Source organism: Haliotis rufescens, unplaced genomic scaffold (genome assembly GCF_023055435.1).
Source record: "Haliotis rufescens isolate VD_foot unplaced genomic scaffold, xgHalRufe1.0.p SCAF_12, whole genome shotgun sequence".
NCBI classification, from domain to species: domain Eukaryota; kingdom Metazoa; phylum Mollusca; class Gastropoda; order Lepetellida; family Haliotidae; genus Haliotis; species Haliotis rufescens.
In genome coordinates, this window is record NW_025963802.1 from 34,816,090 (window position 1) to 34,840,809 (window position 24,720).

The 24,720-nt window shown below is 42.4% G+C and overlaps 1 protein-coding gene across 1 annotated transcript; it reads left to right on the plus strand.

Moving 5' to 3' along the window:
• The first annotated feature begins 1,330 nt into the window (after window positions 1–1,330).
• LOC124124443 (hephaestin-like protein) lies at window positions 1,331–23,904 on the plus strand. The gene is made up of 13 exons (XM_046487616.2): window positions 1,331–1,586; window positions 5,806–6,065; window positions 9,138–9,350; window positions 10,358–10,664; window positions 11,642–11,748; window positions 12,755–12,923; window positions 14,658–14,938; window positions 15,742–15,947; window positions 16,339–16,486; window positions 16,794–17,006; window positions 19,661–19,880; window positions 21,399–22,030; window positions 22,804–23,904. Exons 1-13 carry the CDS (start codon window positions 1,438–1,440, stop codon window positions 23,130–23,132), a joined length of 3,234 nt encoding a protein of 1,077 aa, XP_046343572.2. The 5' UTR covers window positions 1,331–1,437; the 3' UTR covers window positions 23,133–23,904.
• The last annotated feature ends 816 nt before the right edge of the window (window positions 23,905–24,720 follow it).

Below are 24,720 nucleotides of genomic sequence, written 5' to 3' on the forward strand. Positions count from 1 at the left end.
AGCAGGTGCAGGGGATGTATACACACTGTATTATACAAGCAGGTGCAGCGGATATAAACACACTATATTATACAAGCAGGTGCAGGTGACTATACATATACTACACAAGCAGGTGCAGCGGTTGTATACACACTGTATTATACATGCAGGTGCAAGGGATGTATGCAAAACATATTATACAAGCGGGTACAGCTTATGTATACACACTATATTATACGAGCAGGTGCAAGGGCAGTATACATACTATATTATACAAGCAGGTGCAAGGGATGTATGAATACTATATTTTACAAGCAGGTGCAAGGGATGTGTACACACTATATTATAGAAGCAGGTGCAAGGTTTGTATACACACTATATTATACAAGCAGGTGCAAGGTTTGTATACACACTATATTTTACAAGCAGGTGCAAGGGATGTATGTACACTATATTTTACAAGCAGGTGCAAGGGATGTGTACACTATATTTTACAAGCAGGTGCAAGGGATGTGTACACAATATATTATAGAAGCAGGTGCAAGGTTTGTATACACACTATATTATACAAGCAGGTGCAAGGGATGTGTACACACTATAGTATAGAAGCAGGTGCAAGGGATGTGTGTACATTATATTATACAATAAGGTGCAGCAGATGTATACACACTATAGTATAGAAGCAGGTGCAAGGGATGTGTGTACATTATATTATACAATAAGGTGCAGCAGATGTATACACACTTTAGTATAGAAGCAGGTGCAAGGGATGTGTGTACATTATATTATACAATAAGGTGCAGCAGATGTATACACACTATAGTATAGAAGCAGGTGCAAGGGATGTGTGTACATTATATTATGCAATAAGGTGCAGCAGATGTATACACACTATAGTATAGAAGCAGGTGCAAGGGATATGCGGCCATCACCTGTAAGACAGGGTAAGAAAATATCCTCAGATAAATACAATTAGTGTGCATTTAATATTTCCTTTTGTCTATTTATAGGTACTTGTGAACTTTTAGCGAGCGCAGTGAGTGTTGTCATGCATGGATGTCGGCTCTAAAGCGCCTTGGGCCTTCACACAATACTTCACTGAGATGTTTACAGCACATTTAACTTACACCCTTTTATCATGGCTTGCAAGCTGTGACAGAAACAATACTGAACGACATTCTAGGCGAAACCGACATTAGAGCGCGTTTTTAGTCGTAATTGTCACATGCGCCTTTACCAACATCTACCGTTACAGTTAGCAGATCAACAACACAAACATACTTCACGGAAATTCACCCGGAACCGTAATAGCGATGACGCAGACAGCTCTCCGTCTCAGAAACGAGACCGAGGTCGCCTACTCGCTAGTTCACTTGGACCCTTGGGCGAGCTACTTCGCCTCTACTGTCCTGTGTCAGCCGCTTGTGGCGAATCTTGTCAACATTCAGCTCTGTGGTGATGGAGTGTGTCAAGTTGGTGTCCTTGGTTCTTATTGTTTTATGCTGCACCTCCACCTGTTTTGGGGCAGAGCGGGTGTACTACATAGCTTGTTCTGAGGAGGTATGGGACTATGCCCCTGGGGGTGATGACTTAGTCAATCCTGTCGGGTAGGTAATTTGAAGCATATTTTTAAGGTTGTGCTTTTAGTCAAGTTTTCACACATCTATTCCCGAAAATGTTTCAACTTGGCTTTGTATATTTCACAGTAAATTTAAATGAGGAGATCAAATTAAGGAGTCTAATTCATTTCAGTCAATCTGTCTAAAACCCAGCTTCGTTTTACAGGCGATATGTATCGTGACTTTGAATTTGAGTCTGATTCAATTCATTATACATACAGGGACAGTCTTATCTTTGTTTGAATAACTGCCTAACGTAGGCAAAGCTGTAGAGAAGATCAAAGTAAACAACAGGAAATCACACCCGCAGTCTATGCAACCACCAGGTAGACATATGAAGGTATAGGCAGTTCTGTATGTATGTTGTTTATCTGTTTTGTGACGGGTTTGGTTGCATTTAAATATTCTTAATCGGGATGATTTGATATTGTTCAAAAACTATCAAATATCCCATTCCATTCCATTGATTTACCCACCTATACAAGAACTTAAAAAAACCCAAAGAAACATTATCATCTGTTTCATATTTAGATTTATGTATACAGATTCAGAGTGACAAGAAATGTCAAGAAGAGTGTTTGACAAGAGAGATGTCTTAAACTTCCAAATAGTCAACTTTCCCTTTATGTTTAGCACTATTCCTGCAGCTCCAGCCCTTAGTGTTTACATTTCACAAAATTTGTGACACATTCGGGTAAGCTCTTTCCCCCAAGATTTCAAAGAGCGTCCTCCGACACTAGCTTAATAGCATTTAGTGACTAGAACTAAATGCCTTTATGTTAGGCTTGGCACAGTTGCTAATATTATTACAGCGAAATACCTTCATTCCGTGCGGCTATGTGCCGTTTTGCATGGTGCCATCGTCTCTGGCCTAGATCCGCTCTTGGCACGTCCGGTAAAGGAGCGTTTGTTTATATTTTCTATGACCTGTTGTAGCGTGACATTAGCTCACGCAGCACTTGCTCTCCAGCTTTCAGCCGTACAACACATAGTTATATTCGCACATTCATCTATAGCTCATTGCTGTAGTCCACCAGTACCTCCACATCCGCGACCATTTCATCCAATAATATCTCTTGTCTTAATTTGAAGCTCCGCTATCATGCATGATGGCGGAGCCTGTCATAATGGAGCCATGTCCTTATATAAAAGTTGTTTAAACAAGGTTGCAACATTCAAGGTTCCAGTAAAGTTTTCAAAGTATTTGATGGTAGACATGTGGAGGACATTTCCAAATTCCACGCATCAGTGACCAAAAGGACGTCTCATACATAAACAGCCCATTCCATTCCACTGATTTAGCCACCGTAACTAGAAATAACAGAAACTAATGAAGCATCCTCATCTGTTTCGTATTTAAATTAATGTATACAGATTCAGAGTGACAAAATTATCCACAAGAATGTTCGACAAGAGAGATGTCATCAACATTCCGATAATGAACTTTCCCTTAAAGTAATGTCCTGCAGCTCAAGCGTTTGGTGTTTACATTTCACAACTTTTGAGATACAATCGAGCATGCTCTTCCTAACAAGAGTTCAAAGAGTGTCATACGACTCTTGCTCAGAAGCTGATTGATCAAGGTTACAACATTCAAGACGTATGGAAAACTTTCGAAACCTTTTATGGTAGACACGTGGAGAACATAAGTGATAAAACTGATATCTTATACGATTTCTTATTTGACTTGTATCATATGTCCTGTGTATGTTCAGGTGAATACTTGATTTGCCTTTGCATGTGTTTGTGACGGGTGCCATCAGTGAGGTATGATACACCCTACTTTTTCGCAAACACCTGGTATCATCACTATTTGGATTCATTGAGCATATGACATAGTCGGAATCGTATTAATGTTCCTCGTAGAGATTCAATGTGATTGTGAAAAGGGTTTTGTAGCTTTAATTCACGTTTAACCTTAACGCATTTGAATTGCATATGACATAAAGTTTTCAGGCTGTAAAACCTGTCTGGTATGCTTACTCAAGGTGTGCTCTAAGTGCTCTGCACCATACTCACAGATACGTGATGTACACAGTAAAACTATGTTTGTATAACGTATTGCACAATGGGTTCTGTCATCATCTAAAAACATGTTTTGCTTTTGCAAATTGTGAAAAGGTCATATATATGAGTAGGTTGTTTTACGCATTCATCCTAAATTGCATAAAGTGAAATGAAAAGAATCAGGATCTTGTTGGTCACACTTTTAATAATGATCCCATGTTTAATAATGATCTAGTCACCATGTGAATGCTCAAACTCTACATTATGACTAAGGTGAAAGGATCAGTTTTCACTCAAAGTTAATTCTCAGCCTCATATGGGGTCAAATAACCCTGTCTGCCTTATGAGACACAAGGTTTGCAGAGTTATTACCAAGTCGTCCTACCGCGCACCCATTCACTGCTGTGTAAACAGAGGCATATTTGGAACTTGCTCAACATGTAACAACCATGACGTGCTTCAGCCCTAGAAACTTTCAGGGGTGAAGTCGCCGAACACGGCCACCTATCCACCTGCTCTCCGTGAACAACGTCGCCTGGTTTGAGACATGTTTGCTATTCACAGGACCACTTGTCACGTTTATATTCTTAAGTGATATTACAAACAAACATTACATTGAAACTAAAAACCATTTTCGTACAGACTAACCCTTACAACTATAATAAAATAAAGTTATGCTCCACATTAAGAGCATTGCATGCAACTGTTGTGTAGCCATTTATGACAACATTTTCAATGTCTAAACCTTTACCTTGGCCAGCCTTTCTGAATTTGCAATTAACTGATGATCTGGGATATAACGGGAACAATGATTTAAGTGTTCAGTGAACGGCTTAAGGTTAAAATTTAGGTATCGCCTTTCAGGTTTATTCGCAAGAAGGCGACTTTTTGACTTGTGTAATTAATATAACACAGTACACTAGTGCGAATAAAAATGTATTTAAAATCTTCGTATTTCCTGAGTGTGTACGTTATAAATAGAAAACCCCCCAATGTAGCTATGATATTTAAGTATCAGACATAAAGAAGAGTATTTCGACATCATAGTTTCTTTCTTGTAAAGGTGGATAAAGCGTCGTGGTATAATGGCAAGACATGGCCTCCAGGAGGAATGTATATGCTACCTCCTGGTAATAGGAGGAATGTATATGCCATATCCTGATAATAGGAGGAATGTATATGCCTCCTCCTGGTAATAGGAGGAATGCATATGTCACCTTCTGGTTATAGGAGGAATGTATATGCCATATCCTGATAATAGGAGGAATGTATATGCCTCCTCCTGGTAATAGGAGGAATGCATATGTCACCTTTTGGTAATAGGAGGAATGTATATACAACCTCCTGGAATGAAATGCATATGTCACCTTACAGGAAGAATGTATATGCAACCTTCAGGTAACAAGAAGAGTGTATTTGCCACCTCCTGGGAATCACACAGTTGTAACAGTACTGACTGCAGTGCAAACACCACACCCGCTCTCTGACGTGGACCGCCTTTCAAAAGACGTAATTAAGAAAGATGGTACTTGCTACGAGGCGGTCGGGTAGCCTAGTGGTTATAGCGTTCGCTCGTCACGCCGAAGACCCGGGTTCGATTCCTGACATTGGTACAATGTATAAAACCCAAATCCGGTGTCCTCCGACGTCATACTGCTGGAATATTGCTAAAAGCGGCGTAAAACCATACACACTCACTAACTACTTGTTGTTACGCTGCCTGTCAGTGCACTGTGTCTGTGGCATGCTCTCTTAGTGGGCTAGCACTATAAAACCGTTATTAGTCCGGGCTAGTACACACACACAAACACAAACACACACACACACACACACACACACACACACACACACACACACACACACACACACACACACACACACACACACACACACACAAACATACACCACAGACACACACCTTCAGAAACAGACACAGGTATACAACTCACACAGACACACACAAACATCCTGTACAATTGCAGTAATCTTGAAAGCGACGTTAACCCCATTTCACCTCACCCTCATTGTATTATGAACCAGTGGCCTCAAACTGTCTGTCTGTTTGACTTCGTCACACCCTGAGCACAAAGTCGTGAGCCCGTTATGATCCGTGTGTATTCTGGAACTTACTCACTCACACATATCCTTCTCTACATCACGCGGCTTCCTAATATTTCATCCTTCCTTTTCATTATCGCAGATATGGCCAGGAGAGTTCTGCGTCCGTTTTCCTCAATCAAAGCTCAACCCGGATTGGTCATAAATACAAGAAGGCGATATACAGGGAGTATACCGACAGTACGTACACCATAGAGAAACCGAAACCGGTTTGGCTGGGCTCCATGGGACCGGTTCTTAAGGCCGAGACAGGGGACACAATTGTCGTGCACTTCAGAAACAATGCAACCAGGACGTTCTCCATGCATCCCCACGGCGTTCTCTATGATAAGGCCCACGAAGGTATGTGGTGTAAAACAACAGTATTACTTCACTATTTAATAGTGATTCATGAACACATGCTCATAATATCGCTGGGATCGTACAGTGGACTCTGCTTTTAGCGGAGATTTTTTATGATTATGGAATGAATGTTGTCGCTTTCATTCAACAATACCGTAGAATGCTTGAAATCAGTATCACACGTGTTTTATACTGATCGTGAAAAATGTTAGTCTCGGGGCTTAACCAAATTATTGGTACAAGGTGGATAAAAGCATCAATTTTGCACACTGTTACAGCCACCCATACTGATTAGTTTTGGGATAGGAGCCACCTTGAAATTTATTTTCAACTTCCGATCCGGTAGCCATTTAAATCCAATATGGCCGCTAAATCACTCTCCCAGCAATGTAAAAAATAGTGGAAAGTTTAATCGTACGCACAACTGTGACATGTTATATATCAAATGAAAGGTCTTTTCATACACTGACTGGTAATGAAATTATGGTTTACATTCGTGCAAGGAGTAAAAAGAAAATTCAAAAAGACAAAATATATTAAATTCTAAAACTGATAGACAAAGTAATTCATTCAGTCAGATTGATGTTAAGGTGGCAGAGACTTTTGACTACAGTCCAGAACTACCCCGCGGGGCCTCTGCTCCATCATTTTTAAATATGAAGAGTTATTCGGACATAAATCACGAGAATGCAGCTCTCCCAAATGTTATTGATGTGAAAGTACCCAAAGGTCTTTCCCATTCGAAAGGAAACCATATATCTGTTTAGGATTGTAGTGCAATCGAGTCATTGAATTTTCCATTAAGGATAAACAAAACATCTGTATCTTTAAATTTGTACGTGTGTGCAGTGAGGTCGCACCATGCACAGAATGAATGAATATCCCTCTTTCTGCTTCCTTGTGATTACAATTTGTCATGAAGAATCCTTGCCCTTGAATATTATATTGGCAGCTATTGGCCATGGCTATTTTGCATCATTTGGAGTACAGCACTGAAATAATTAATCTCTATCCTGAGAAACACACAGGACATACATCCACTTAATGGGATATCTTTCGATGCACACATGTTCCTCTTTTAACGACTTGATTCTTTAAGACTGCCCGGAATGTAAGAATCCCACACAATGACCAGTCTACTTGTATGCTGTAGCTGCCCCATGAGATATGGAATGAAAACACCGTCACCGAAATCATCAAAGGTACGAATTCCAGTACAAGGCAAGGAATGGACAACTGCTCCACTCCGAGCTTTGCAGTCATAAGAAGCTGATGGTTCCTTTTGCCAAACCAAAGGGAGAGAAGGTGGAAAGCCTGGATCTCACGAGCAAAGAATTCCTTTAATTCACTCTCACCGTCCTTGTTTAGAAGATGACTTGCTGAATGGAAAGCTGAATAGTGGCAGAGAATGTCTCTTCAGGGGTTCATTAATAGACTGGGTCCCATCTTCAAACACTCTTTTGCGAAATGTATTATCCTGCTTCTTTCCAACATCCTCCAGTACCTTTACTGTGGTAAAAACTGATTCCGGCATGCACTTTCGGCTATGAAGAGTAACAAGGTCGCCAAAATCGCCCAAGAAAGGATTGATAGTCTGATAGTATCTGTAAGCTCTGGACCGGCTTTCGTAATGTTTCCTGTGCGGACCTTGCTGATGGTGATGAAAGTTCCTGGGAAGATCTGGATCATCGACAAGGATATACTCATTTTCAAACTGTTTGACTAATCTACCTAGCTCGGCCCCTGACAGCATCCAGCATCTGAAAGCATTGGAGTTTTCTGTCGATCAAATTGCACCACCTGAACCCTTGACTTGACCCTTGTTCTCCTGCTCATGAGTCTGATCAAGTGGTATAGAAGAAAATGTGTGAGCCAGGATGTACAGGAAGTACTTGTGTTCGAGCTGCATGAGATGAGGTTCCAATATGCAGGACACTTTTGACACATCTCGTCTTTCAAGGATTGCAGAGCACCATCATCAGTGGATCTTCATGAAAGAGGAGGCATGGGTGGCGCAGTCGTCTAAGGCGCCGCGATTCGCTGTGCATGGTTATGTCTCTTGGGCATGGGTTCGAATCCCGGTTCGCCCCGATTATGTTTCTAGGTTTGTCAGCACCATACCCGTGCTCGTGGGTTTCACCGAAGTGGTAAACGACTGAGACCTGCATCACTTCGGGCTTTCCTCCTACATTAAGCCGCGATATAACTGGAATACTGTTAAAAGCGGTGTTAAAACCCAACTCACTCACTCACTCACTTCCCGAAAGAAGGAAAGCTTCACTCGTCGCCTAACTATGGATAATGGACACTGATACATAATAAACCTTTACTTTTGGCATTAAATTAAATCTAAGTTGCATAATCATTGATACAACTTGTTAATCTTTATATATATATTTGTGTGAATGTATGTGTGTTTGTTTGGATATTTGTATGTTTGTGTTAATGCGTGAGTGAATGTGTGTTTGTTTGAATATGTGTTTGTGTGTGAATATATGTGAGAGAATAGGTGTGTCTCTGTGTGAATACGTGCGTGTTTGAATATATGTAGTGTGTGTGAAAGCGTGTGATCAATGTGTGTGTGTGCCATATGTGGGTGTGAATGTGTTTGTTTGTGTGTATGAGTGTGAGTGTGTGTGTGTGTGTGTGAGTGAGTGAGTGAGTGCGTGCGTGCGTGCGTGCGTGCGTCCGTGCGTGCGTCCGTGCGTGCGTGCGTGCGTGCGTGCGTGCGTGCGTGTGTGTGTGTGTGTGTTGGCAACAACGGTGTCAAAGTGGCACAAAATAACATTCACTCCGTCTGTCACAACACAGTTTTGTAGCATTATCTTGGCACACACATATTAATCACGACTAGCAAGTATTATAGGTACAGCATGGATAGCCAAGCCTTAGAAGCTCGTTTTTTGTTATTTGTTATTATCAATTTTTTTGTTTATTATATTCAGTTATTTGTTTCCATCAATATTACACATTTTCAGAGATAAGCGTAAGTCTAGTATAGCCTGAATAGCTTGTATAGCATTTATTAAGAATTTCCTATGTAGATGAATGTACCAAGTGTTGAACTTCCAGGAGCACTCTATGCTGATGGAACTCACGACCAAGCCGGTGCGACAGATATTGTTCCTCCCAGACAAAGCCACACCTACAACTGGACCGTGCCTCACGAGTCCAGTCCGGCTGAAGGAGACCCGGACTGTTTGACATGGGTGTACCATTCTCATGTGTCACCGGTTGAAGATATCTCATCGGGACTGGTTGGATTTCTCCTGACCTGTCGAAATGGTAACAGGTCTTCAATTACATTTTTGCCGTACTCTTAAATAGATGATTTCATTAAAGATGTGCAATTGCATGTTTACACAGCAAATAATAATGCTCAAATATTGCCACAACGCCGACATTGTCCACGACGATGGTGTGTCCAGTTATCGAGGTGCAGCACCACCTGGACATTGATTGAAAAATGTAAATTTTAGCCGACCTCAGAAGAGTAATCTTCTCCATAGAAATAGATATTTTTCGAATGTTTCAAAAATTGAAAGCATGACAAGACAAGGTGGTCGAAAGATAGAGAATAGTGTAATATTCTGAAAGAAGACTATCGTGATAATAAAAGCCTCGTATGTGAACATATGTAATTTTCTGCAATAATCACTATAAACTGTCTGGAAAGAGGAAGTGTACAACCGTGTTTGATGGTAGCCAAAAATGAAACAAACGAGAAATGGTTATTCGACTTTGAAGTATTTGATTCGGGTATCAAAGTTGAGTTTTTGGACCTTAAGTTTTCAGTGTTACGACAACTATTTTGGGGTCAAAATCTTTCAAGTGTATACTTTGTTTTCCCCTTTATTTTATTACCACAGTATCTAGAATAACATCATATTGTTTCATATTATTATCGGAGACGAGACTGAGGAATACAATGTGAAAACTTTAAGGCTTTTTGAAAATCAATGATCCTAATGTGTGGGCATTTCAATCAGTATCCCTTTAACCGATGATTTACTGATCTGTAAACTCGGCTAGTTTAACAGTCTTTCGGTCTGAAACGATATATACGAATGGCAAGCCAAGGTTGGCAGTCTTCGTGGTATCACAGTTCGCGTCCCTGAAATATTTGTTTGTGGGTGAAAAGAATGTTTCTAGTTCTGTCAGTTTGTGGCTTTCACCAAAGTGGTCAACGCCGAAGACCTGCATCACTACGGGCTTTCAACCCGTGACATACTGGTAACTTAAATACTCCTTTTAAAGCGGCATTAAACACAATTGCAACTCATTCACTACAGGCACTCTGGAGAGATGGGAAAAGACGCGCCTTTACGCCGTTTTCGTCAGCGTCTTTGATGAGAATCTCAGCTGGTACCTCGACGATAATATCAAGTCTTACACCACCGGGATTGTTGATAAAGACGACGAGGACTTTCAGGAGAGCAACAAGATGCACGCCATCAATGGTTACGTGTACGGCCACCTACCGGGACTCTCTGCCTGTGTAGGGGAGACAATTCACTGGCATATGACATCATTGGGGACTGAAACAGATGTCCACGCTCTCGCCGTCAGCGGACATTCTTTTAAATATTTTAACCACAGGTAAGCACCCTATTATACAATAATAACCAAGAGACTGACCAGTAAGGAAACGGTTGGATTGCTCTCTAGACACCACTAGCCCCCAGAAACAGGTTTCATGACGAGTCCCTAAATGATTATTTTTATGATTATTTGAAATAACAAAACTGCATCCTTTTTTTCATGACCACCCTCATAAGTTGAGACCAATTATTGTGACCCTTCTGTTTCGCTGCGTCACCCCACCCCACACAACCTCACCCCCTACAATAAGTGACCAGGCCCTTCTGTCACAGTAAGTCAACATTAAGGTAGAATGGTCAGTTTCAGTGAATTATAAAATAAATAAAATTGTTTAACTAGTAGTAGCAGCAGCAGCAGCAGCAGGAGTAGTAGTAGTAGTAGTAGTAATAGTAGTATTAGTAGTAGCAGCAGCAATAGTAGTAGTAGTAACAGTAGTAGTTGTAGTAGTAGCAGCAATAGTAGAAGTAGTAGCAGCAGCAGTAGTAGTAGTAATAGTAGTAGTAGTAGTAGTAGTAGTAATAGTAGTAGTAGTAGTAGTAGTAGTAATAGTAGTAATAGTAGTAGTAGAAGCAGTAGCAGCAGTAGTAGTAGTAGTAGTAGTAATAGTAGTAGTAGTAATAGTAGTAGTAGAAGCAGTAGCAGCAGCAGTAGTAGTAGTAGTAGCATCAGTAGTGACAGTAGTAGCAGTAGTTGCAGCAGCAGCAGTAGTTGTAGTCGTAGCAGTAGTAGTAGCATCAGTAGTGGCAGTAGTAGCAGTAGTAGCATCAGTAGTGGCAGTGGTAGCAGCAGCAGCAGTAGTAGTACTACTAGAAGCAGTAGCAGCAGTAGTAATAGTAGCAGTAGTAGTAGCAGCAGCAATAGTAGTAGTAGCAGCAGTAACAATAGTATTAGCAGCAGCAGTAGTAGTTTTTTTAACGTATCCTCCTCTACAGATAGAAACACGTGATCACTCTTTCTCATTATCTTTTTTCCAGACAAGACTCGATTCGTCTGACCGTTGCGCAGTTTGTGACGGCCGAGATGACCGCGTTGACCCGAGGGAAGTGGTTAATGAGGTGCCAAGTCAACGATCATATCAGCGGTACGTATACCAATAAGAGATACCAGTTCGGCTAGTTCGGCAGAGTCAACCAAGGATGTCGCATGCAATTACAAATCAAATAACAATCCACAAATTCAGACAAAAATTACTATTGAGCACACATGCAGATATATCAGTCGTGTCAGGGAGCCCAGGGAATATGAACTGGTTACATCTCAACGACCTCTGGAACATCTGTGCTTGCTATGGCCCCAGACCTCGTTACTGAACACGATGTATACTGCACATGTTTTAAATTCGAAACATGTTTTAGCGTGTTTAAATTGTGAACATGTTTAGATAATGGTGGTGTTGTGTTTAGGTGGTGTTAAGGCTGTGAGACGATGGCTCATTTCATGGGCTTAGACATAAATGCGTTTACTCATAACACACCAAATGTGCATTCTGTTAAGTATTTAAACACACCCCTAATCATGTTTAGATCTAAACATATCATGTCTGTGTTCACATTCTAAACATGGTTTACAGCGGAGTACTGACCGCGGAGCAGAACAACAAACACTCAACAGAGAATCTCACCCGCGTGTCTTTTGATACAGATATCTTAAGCCTCGTCATTAAAACCATGTGGTTTCCATTACCTCGAGACCGTCTCCGTGGTCTAGTGGTAGAGCGTCCGCCCGGAGAGCGGAAGGTCCGGGGTTCGATGCCCGGCCGCGTCATACCAAAAGTCGTTAAAAGATGGTACTTGTTGTTACCCTGTCTGGCCTTCGGTATTAAGGAGCTAAAACAAGGACTGGTCGGCTCGGAGTCAGTATACTGTGTCTCAGTGGGGTATTCATGTCAAAATGGTATCTCAGTGGGCAAGCACTATAAATCGGACTAGCATGAGCAGCCACACTCACACGTGCATGCACGTCGCTATATAAGTGCAATAATCTTGGACGTGCAATAATCTTGGACGCGACGTTACACCCCATTTCACCTCACCTCCACTACCTCGAATTGTTTGGTGTTTAGTTTTATATGGATAACGAATTTTCAGCTGGAATGGAAGCCTTCCTGACAGTCGACCACTGTAACGCTTTCCCACGTGTTGACATCCGTGTTGACAACATACGGCGTTACTACATAACTGCCGAGGAAGAGATGTGGGACTACGCCCCGTCCGGCAGGAATAAATATGACGGCGGCGACCTGACAGAGGAGGGGAGGTAACTCTATGTTTTGTATTGATAGATGTGACGTAAAATCACTCGCCTCTAATTCCACAATGCTCCACCACCACCATCACCATCATTACCACCATCACAACCACCATGACCACCACCACCATCACCATCACAACCACCATGACCACCACCATCACAACCACCATCACAACCATCATCACAACCACCATCACCATCACCATCACCACCACCATCACCACCACCATCACCATCACCATCACCATTACCACCACCATCACCATCACCACCACCATCACCACCACCATCACTACCACCATCACCACCACCATCACCATCACTACCACCATGACCACCACCATGACCTACACCATCACTACCACCATCACCATCACAACCACCATGACCACCACCATGACCTACACCATCACTACCACCACCACCATGACCAACACCATGACCACCACCATCACCTACACCATCACATCCACCATCACAACCACCATCACTACCACCATCACAACCACCCTCACCACCACCATCACACCACCATCACTACCACCATCACCACCACCATCACAACCACCATCACTACCACCATCACAACCACCATCACCATCACTACCACCACCACCATCACTACCACCACCACCATCACCACCACCATCACCATCACTACCACCATCACTATCACCACCACCATCACCATCACTACCACCATCACAACCACCATCACCATCACTACCACCACCACCATCACCACCACCATCACCATCACTACCACCATCACTATCACCATCACCACCACCACCACCATCACCATCACTACCACCACCACCATCACTACAACCACCACCATCACTACCACCACCACCATCACATCACCATCACTACCACCATCACTATCACCATCACCACCACCATCACTACAACCACCACCATCACTACAACCACCACCATCACTACCACCACCACCATCACATCACCATCACTACCACCATCACTATCACCATCACCATCACCATCACTACCACCACCACCATCACCATCACTACCACCACCACCATCACCACCATCACCACCACCATCACTACAACCACCACCATCACTACCACCACCACCATCACCATCACTACCACCATCACAACCACCATCACCACCACCATCACCACCACCATCACTACCACCATCACCACCACATTCACCACCACCATCACTACCACCATCACTACCACCATCACTACCTCTATCATCGACCCTGCTAGCACGCGCATACCTTCCGTCACCCAATCTTTCTTCTAATTTAAAAATCAGATCTATCATATTAGGGAAATCAAATGTTCTATGTCATGATCAGGCAATTCCTTAAGTTGTCACCACCACCACCAACAACAACAACTACAATAATTTTACTCTGAAAATGTACGGGATCTCCATCTCAGGTACAAAAGGGGCGGTCGGGTAGCCTTGCGGTTTCGGTCGTCACGCCGAAGACCCTGGTTCGATTCCCGACATGGGCACAAAGTGTAAAGCCCATTTCTCGTGTCAACCGCTGTTATATTGCTGGAATATTGCTAAAAGAGAATTAAAACCATACTCACTCACTCACTCAGGTACAAAAACAACTAAACATAGTCGTATCTGTCGTATTGCGAATCAAGTTTTCTTGTGAAGATTGGTGTTAAGTCTGGATGGAAGTGTTGAATTACCTCCTGAATAACATACAGTCGTTTTCCATGTCATCTTTCCCTTTTGCAGTGATTCAGAAGTGTTCTTCAAGAAGGACTCCTCGCATATTGGCGGCGTTTACAAGAAAGCGCTGTTCAAGGAGTACACCGACTGCATGTTTAACCAGCAGAAGACACGGGACGTCAACGAGGCGCACCTGGGTTTCTTGGGCCCTGTGATCAGGGCCGAGGTCGGCGACCTGGTCAAGGTCGTTTTCTACAACAAAGCCTCTCGCGCTTACTCCATCCATGCCCACGGCGTGCAACACAGCAAACTGAGTGAGGGCTCCCTCTACAACGACGGCATCTACGGTAACATCTGTCGTAGTCTTCATCATACTGGCAGTTACTGGGTTCGCTTCTCGACTCTTTTGCACATTGTCCGGGTTCGAATCCTTAACCCATATCAATATATACAGCTAAATTGCAAGCTAAAGGCCACTGTGGCTGACATATTTCCCCGAAATTGAGTTATTGAAAAGTTTGGTAAAATAGTTCAATAAAAGAACCTTTGAGCGAAGAGTGAGTGAGTGAGTGAGTATGGTTTTACGCCGCTTTTAGCAATATTCCAGCAATATCACGGCGGGGGACACCAGAAATGGGCTCCACACATTGTACCCATGTCGGCGTGACGAGCGAACGCTTTAACCACTTGGCTACCCGCCCGCCCCGCGAGAGCGAAGAAGGGATGAACACGTTATGAGGGTGCGGGAAGGGTGGAGGTGGCGTAAGTGTTTGGTTTGAGAATGGGATTATTTAATAAAATATTTCTCCAGGGTCGGAAAGAGAGACTCAATGGTGCGGTGACACCCATGAAGCTATCAATAAATATTTCGAGGCGTAAAACAACATTCTCTCACTCATCACACTGTTACTCCCCTTTTTACTTGTCAACTTGTTCTATTTGACTTTAGTTTCCTTTCAAATACGATTCAAAGTATTATAATAGATTCAAGTTGCATCTAATTCCATATAAATGACAGTTTCGTCATGAATTACTCGGAAATTTCAATTGAAAGCTCTACTCCCCGCACTGCAATTCTGAGGATAAAAGAAATTAAAGATAAATTATATGACACATACTCCCCTATTCACCGACTTTGAATCTCCGACAGGGAAGTACGATGACTATGTGTTGCCCAAGAGAATCCGCACCTATTACTGGACAATACCGGAAGAGATGGGACCCACCCCGGAAGACCCGCCATGTTTGACTCGAATATACACTTCCGGCGTTGACGTAATTAAAGACTCCTACAGCGGCTTGGTCGGCCCAATGCTGATATGCAGAAAAGGGTCTTTGGATGAAAGTGGGAATCAGGTATGCGTCAAGGACATGAACAAATTCATATTCACAATCGTCTCCTATGGACGAGACTCATTTCGACATTTCGAACCATGCAAAACTGTAAGACAGAAAGTTGGTTTAACGCGGGTCTGGAAAGTATTGCTGCTGTTTCACTGTGTTTCATGCTTAAAGTGGGAGAAAAGACGAAAGTATCGACATCAGAGCGCAATATGGATTCGAACCCTCCAAGTACATGTACGTATCATGATCTGGCTAAGGGAAGGATGCTCGTACGCATCCGTCCCTCTTTGGCACCGACAAACAGGAAAACCCATACACAAACACTATATGTCAGCGTCTTCATCCTTAGGAATTTTGAAGTAATGAATGCAACTCGATTTCAATGCATCATATTCTATTCCAGATCAATGTGACAAAGGATTTCTTTCTGATGTTTTCTGTGAGCGACGAGAACAAGTCGTGGTATTTGGAAGAGAGTATGAACATTAGCGCCGTCAACCCTTCCACGGACAGAGATGGGGATGAGTTCATAGAATCCAACCTGATGCACGGTAAATGGAGATATATATCTCTCGCTCGAATACAAAATGCTTAATCGTTTCATTTGTTGACTTGAAATGAATGCCCTCACTCGGATTGGGAGAATATGCTGAGAACGTAAAAAGAAGTCTTTTCGTTTTCATCACAAACAAATTTAATATGAAGCAAATTTAAATTGTTAAAAAAAAGCTTCAATAGTGCCACGCGTGATTGATAAAATGGAAGCGTTGCGCATTTAATCATAAACATTTTGTTTCGATAATATATTTGCAATTCTTTCATAAAATTAAATAAATACAATATGTATTTTTTCTCAAGGAATAAATGGGCGCTTATACGGCAATCTGGACGGCCTTGACATGTGTTCAGGGGGCATGGTCCGATGGCACGTGTTTAGCGTGGGGACAGAGGTTGACCTTCACACTTTGACCTTCAACGGTGACAATTTCATGAATGGCGACAACCAGAAGTCGGCGTCCGATGTACTTCCGGGATCCATGAAGACTCTCAACATGATCCCAAGACACCCAGGTATGTACTTCCGGTAGCATGAAGATTCTCATCATGATCTCCAGATATGCAGGTATGTACTTCGGGGATCCATGAAGACTCTCCACTTGACCTCCAGACACCCAGGTATGTACTTCCGGGATCCATGAAGACTCTCAACATGACCTCCAGACACCCAGGTATGTATTTCCGGTAGCCATGAAAAATCTCATTTTACCTCCAGACACCCAGGTATGTACTTCTGGTAGGCATAAAGACTCTTAACATGATCTCGAGACACCAAGGTATGTACTTCCGGTAGCCATGAAGACTCTCAACATGACCTCCAGACACCCCTGTTTGTACTTCCGGGATCAATGAAGACTCTCAACATGATCCCAACACACCAAGGTACGTACTTCCGGTAGCCATGAATACTCTCAACATGATCCCAAGACACCCAGGTATGTACTTCCGGGATCCATGAAGACTCTCAACTTGACCTCCAGACACCCAGGTATGTACTTCCGGTAGCCATGAAGACTCTCAAAATGATCTCCAGACATCCAGGTATGTACTTCCGGTAGGCATGAAGACTCTCAACATGACCTCCAAACACCCAGGTATGTACTTCCGGTAGCCATGAAGAATCTCAACATGACCTCCAGACACCCCTGTATGTACTTCCGGGATCAATGAAGACTCTCAACATGATCCCAACACACCAAGGTATGTACTTCCGGGATCCATGAAGACTCTCAACATGATGCCAAGACACCCAGGTATGTACTTCCGGTAGCCATGAAGACTCTCAAAATGATCTCCAGACACCCAGGTATGTACTTCCGGGATCCATGAAGACTCTCAACATGACCTTCACACACCTAGGTATGTACTTCCGGTAGCCATGAAGAATCTCATTATAACCTCCAGACACCCAGGTATGTACTTCTGGTAGCCATGAAGACTCTCAACATGATTCCAAGACACCCAGGTTTGTACTTCCGGGTTCCATGAAGACTCTCAACATGACCCCCAGACACCCAGGTATGTACTTCGAGGAACCATGAAGACTCTCAACATGATCCCCAGACACCCAGGTATGTACTTCCGGGATCCTTGAAGACTCTCAACATGACCTCCAGACACCCAGGTATGTACTTCCGGTAGCCATGAACAATCGCATTTACCCTCCAGACACCCAGGTATGTACTTCCGGTAGCCATGAAGAATCTCATTATAACCTCCAGACACCCAGGTATGTACTTCCGGTAGGCATGAAGACTCTCAACATGACCTCCAAACACCCAGGTATGTACTTCCGGTAGCCATGAAGAATCTCAACATGACCTCCAGACACCCCTGTATGTACTTCCGGGATCAATGAAGACTCTCAACATGATCCCAACACACCAAGGTATGTACTTCCGGGATCCATGAAGACTCTCAACATGATGCCAAGACACCCAGGTATGTACTTCCGGTAGCCATGAAGACTCTCAAAATGATCTCCAGACACCCAGGTATGTACTTCCGGGATCCATGAAGACTCTCAACATGACCTTCACACACCTAGGTATGTATTTCCGGTAGCCATGAAGAATCTCATTATAACCTCCAGACACCCAGGTATGTACTTCTGGTAGCCATGAAGACTCTCAACATGATTCCAAGACACCCAGGTTTGTACTTCCGGGTTCCATGAAGACTCTCAACATGACCCCCAGACACCCAGGTATGTACTTCGAGGAACCATGAAGACTCTCAACATGATCCCCAGACACCCAGGTATGTACTTCCGGGATCCTTGAAGACTCTCAACATGACCTCCAGACACCCAGGTATGTACTTCAGGTAGCCATGAACAATCGCATTTACCCTCCAGACACCCAGGTATGTACTTCCGGTAGCCATGAAGAATCTCATTATAACCTCCAGACACCCAGGTATGTACTTCTGGTAGCCTTGAAGACTCTCAACATGATTCCAAGACACCAAGGTTTGTACTTCCGGGATCCATGAAGACTCTCAACATGAACCCCAGACACCCAGGCATGTACTTCGAGGAACCATGAAGACTCTCAGCATTATTCCAAGACACCCAGGTATGTACTTCCGGGATCCATAAAGACTCTTAACATGATCCCAAGACACCCAGGTATGTACTTCCGGGATCCAAGAAGACTCTCAACATGACCTCCAGACACCAAGGTATGTACTTCCGGGATCCAAGAAGACTGTCAGCATGATCTCCAAGCATCCAGGTATGTACTTCCGGTAGCCATGAGACTCTCATCATGACCTCCTGACATCCAGGTATGTACTTCCGGGATCCATGACTACTTTCAACATACTGCCTAAGGCTGTCAGATACCTAACATCTTTGCAAAACATTTAGTATTATTTGAGGGACTTAATAAGTTTTCGGTCACTGATTTAAAACAAACAAAGTTTCTGTGATAGGAAGTGGCGAACACTCATTATTTTTCACACTACATTTTCTTTCATGAGATTTTGTCATGCAACAATGTGTAACCTGAGGAAAGTAATATCTTGAAAAAAATAATGATAAACTATCCTAGTATCCCAGAACACACAGAATAATAAAAGAGAATACTGATCTTAAAGTTAAAATGCTTTGGGAGAAATACGGGTACAAGCTCAATGCTTGATAATCTATTGCGCTCTTTATTCAGGTTCGTGGGGCTTGGTTTGTCGGACGAACGACCACTACACCGCGGGCACCAAGGCTATTTACAACATCATGCGCTGTGGAGATGTTGCTGATCCACATACGTCACTTCCGCTGGCTGGACAAGTAGTCCGGAAGTTCATACAAGTAATGGAGATACCTTGGGATTACATTCCCGAAGGAAAGGACGTGATTCAGAACGAACCGTTTACAAAGGAAGGAAGGTAAATAAAGTTAGAGATAGTCAGATATTAAATTCATTTTGAACTTCAATCCTGATGAAAACGTCCAGGACACGTGACGTGTCTGCAATTCTTCCAAACCGAGGCTTCTATGAAGCCACGCTCGTTTGATCAATGACGCCGTTCTATTTAACATGACGTCATTGAACTATTAAACATGTCATTAGTTCACTAAAAGATCTAAGTGGTTCGCTGCTAAGTTTAGGAAAGAGGGAAGTTTGCTCGCTATGTCTATAATAAACATGTTTATCATAAAAAGGGTAGGTTTCTCGGTAGGATAAAAAAAGATATAACTCGGAGATGCAAATATCAAAGATCAAGAAGGGACTACTTTCAAAGTTTATAGACAAACATGGCATCAGCTTGTCATTCGGCGATCGAGTCAGAAATAACCTTTTGGGAATTAGGTGAAACTACTGGGATAATTGCTATCATTTAATTTATCAAAAGAATTGTCTGATATACTGAAAATCAGTGTCTAACTGTGACGTAGCTGAGGCATTTTTTAAGTTTGGGCAACTCTGGAGATATAAATTGCGAAACAATTTTGCGAGAACACAAGACACGCGGAATCAGTTTCCATATCTGTGCGTGTAGACCTCTGCGACTTGGAACCTTTTCAACAAATTAAAACATTTGGGCCGAAATTTGTCCGAATGGTTACCTTGTTTCGTTTTGTCACTGTGTGTACATCTGGCTGCACTTCGGAACATTACAACAGAACAGGTGTTTATTCCTAATACAGGATATTTACCATCCCCAAACACACTCGCGTGATAACCTCTATTTGTTTCTTCAAGGCCTGACCAATAAGTGAAAATGTCTTCTATTCAGGTGAAAAATATATAATCACGTTATTTGACAAGAAACGACAAATTTTCTTTTTTAAGCATTTTCTTACGTACACTGGTCTCCTGTCTCTCACTCAGAAAAAAAGTGTTATTGAAGCAGACTGACAGAAGATCCGGCATTAACTTGTATTACAAATGCTATCAATCGCTAGTTTCTCTGCTGATTTTTATCGTTAGACAATGTTCACTACTTTTCACTGTTTTGACCTCCCAATCCCCAATTAAGTCACACAGCTGTCTGACAATCATTGTGAAGGTGATAAAGTTATGCATTCTTCATCCGAATATCATTTGTTTAGAAGCATAACTAACGAGAAACCGGAAGTATTCAGAAAATTCTTATGTTCAGATTAAAACCTCCACTATACATTCGATGTGATGCTAGAGCAGTCAGCCACGTTCGAGTAAAGGGGATAAATTTGAATTTTTGTGAAGCTGTAAAAGACATCCCCCCCCCCCAAAAAAAAAATAAATAAATAAAAAAAAATAAAAAAAATAACAACTTCTGTCTGTTGGCCATTTTCTTGGAGGTAAATAACATTCTATTATAGACCAAATGCTGTCATTTGACATTTGAGTGAGCGAGTATAGTTTTGGATGCCGCTTTTAGCAATATTCCTCATTTGACATTTGAACGCATAATTTGCAGCCATGGTGCAACGTTCGTAAGCGAGAGCGACACAACAATAGGTGGCACATACATCAAGGCCCAGTATCAGGAGTACAGGGATGACACTTTCAGCATCCCTTTGATACGCGCAGTTGATGAGGAATACCTTGGGCTCCTTGGTCCAATCATACGCCTGGAGGTAGGAGACGTACTGGAGATAGTGTTCAAAAACGGCGCCACTAAACAAAACTACACCATCAGAGCGCACGGACTTCACTACAACAGCGACGATGGCAACTTCAGCGCCTCGGATCAGCCAAGTGTTCCACCGATGGGCGTGAGAACGTTTACTTGGAATGTCACGGAATCAGACGGACCTGGGCCGAGTGATCCCGAATGTGTGGCACGTATATACTACTCTGATGTGAATCCTGTGATGGATGTGAACTCCGGTCTTGTTGGGCCTCTCGTTGTTTGCAGGAAAGGAGCTTTAAAACTAGAAAGAGGCAAACGAATCCGGAGGAATGTTGACGCTGACTTTGCCCTGTATTTCTCCGTGATTGATGAAAATCAGAGTTGGTATTTGGATCAGAACATTTTGAATTTCGCGGGCAACGCCTCGGCGGTGAACAAAGACGACGAGGGGTTTATTGAAAGCAACCTCATGCATGGTAAGTGTGGACTGAACATTACTTGTAACTGGCGAGTAATTTAGGCGAATGTTGGCTAAATTATGCTTCCATGGCTTTTGATGAGTTGGTTTATTAACACCGCTTTGAACACTGTCAGTATTTCAGTTTTTTCGAAGTGTCATCTTCATGTGGGAAAAAAGCCCTCAGTATGCAGATCACAGACATTGACAACTTTAGTGAAATCATGGGGAGGGGAATGTTGCTTAATTACAAACTTGAAACAATAGTTGGGAGAACCGGGATTCAAACCGCGGTCTTAGTTTTCTTTCACATCAAGGGGACACAACTCTGCATAGCGTCTAGGTCACCCGTGCTCCCGCTTTTAACGAGTTTTAAACCATTTTGATGACGTCACGCAATTGTTCGTGCAGTTGAGTCTGAACCATAAATTCACTGGCCATTTAAACGTGCATTTTTAACAAGTAAAAATGACGCAACACTGGGTCATTATGCAAAATTAGAGAGACATTATACTTCAAGCATAACATGGTCTAAGTCGGAGAAGTCCCACGAATCTGTTGATTCCGGTAATAGAATCAACTCACCCTTTCGGGTCTCTTTGATTCTACTTCCGGATTCAGTGTGACATATGTCTTGATTTCTCAATTACAGAATCAGTTGTTTACATGTTCTGAGAAAACGTCGGGTTATCTAGTTGTGGGATAATTTTGAACAAGCTTCTAATAAAAATCATTTATGAATCGATAAGGGATACATGTGTTGAAAACTAACTTTTCACGTCAACGTTTCAGCAATCAACGGCTACCTGTACGGCAACCACCGACCTCCACACATGGCGGAGGGTGAGACGGTGGACTGGTACCTCCTGACTCTCGGCACAGAGGTGGACATGCATTCAGTGCATTTCCACGGCAACGACATCACACATTTTGAAGACAAGCCACATACAAATGACGTCATCCAGCTGTTCCCCAGCGTGTTCGCTTCGGTTCGCATGCACGCGGTGAATGTCGGGAAGTGGCTGTACCACTGCCATGTTCATGATCACATCCACGCCGGAATGATGGGCATGTATGAAGTAGAAAAGGATATTTGGGGTGCTATTGGAAGTTCAAAATAACAAGCATATACTGGATGGTATGGGAACATATGGAATGGCGGGGCGAGGGCGAGGGCGAGGATGCAGTGGGAGTTTCGAATAAGCCCCTAGCAACCTATGCTGGAGTTGTTAGATCATGTTGTCAGCTGCAAACTCGGTGAATTGGATATTTGCATGTCACCGTGCCCCGATGGCGTGGATTGATGCTCATACTATCACATCACTCTAGCTTGGTAACGGTGAAGGAATCTACATCGAAACGTCGCTGTATACAGAAAATCAGAAGTTGTTATCCATAAAGTTCGTCACTGGGTTGTCTGGTCCAGAGTCGATTATGTTCAGGGGCCATAGAGCTGGAATATTGATTTTGGCGTTAAACAAACATACAAAGCAACATTCGGTGATTTTTGGGAGCCTCTTAAATGCCTTTATTTTTATTGTAATATTTTGTTGAAACCATGCCATTTCAAAATAAACCAGAAACTCTTTTATTTTTCGGTATAGATATCAACTCGCCTACACCAAAGAGATTCTGACCTGTGATACCTTTATTTTGTAAATGTTTTTTTAATGTTGATGACGATGTTAAGGATACTAAGGATTGACAAGTCTGGGAGTTTCTAAGAACTATTCATTGTAAACCATGCTGAATGTGTTCGTCGAATTAGGATGTTCCATTATGGATATTTTATTTTTTTAATCCGTACACATGTACTTGTCTGTATCTGTTACCTTGTTATACAAAAATGGTTCTATACATAGTTTTATCTTTAAATAAAATAATTGTTCAAAATGAGTGTTATGTTTCTCTATTCATATTGCACAGGTTGAACGCTTCTGTGTCAGTTAACACATTGAAAAGAATACTGATTAATCAAATAAAAGCTCTAAAACCTTTTTCATATTCACGGGAACATATGGTAAAAATAGGGAATTGCATCGGACATTTTTGTTACTGAATTGCCAAATTTGGAAATGTCCACTACGTGTCTACCAAAAAACTGAAAGCTTTACTTTAGTCTTGAATGTTGGCAGGAGTCGTATGAAGAGCTTTGATATCTTGGTAGATAGACCATGTTCGATTGTACCTCAAAAGTTGTGAAATGTAGACACCAAGGGTTGTAGCTACAGAAATATCTTCCGGAGAGAGCCTTGTCACTCTGAATCTTTATGCATGCATATATCTAAATATGAAACACATGAGAGGGTCTCACTGGTCTATTGGCTATTTGATGGTTATTGAACGATATCAGATCATCGATATATCTGAAGCTTCTTAAAAGTCATGGCCAAATTACCTTGTTGTGACGTTGCAAATCCGAACAAAAATACCGATTCATACGCATAAATAATGGAGAAACAGATCAGCAAGAAGGGGTGCACAATTGGTGCCCATGGGGATGCCTACTTCTTGCCTAAATGTCTTACCCCCAAAGTTTACATAAACGTCATCAATGCACTTCCAGCATTTCGCGTATTGTTTTCTCAGTAAACTTCAGATGACATTTGCTTTCTTTTGTGACAAATTGCCCTGAACCTCTGAAGATAGATATGTAACTGTTTTCCCTAACGTTTGTCATTCGGGATTGTTTTGTACAAAGTTGAAATA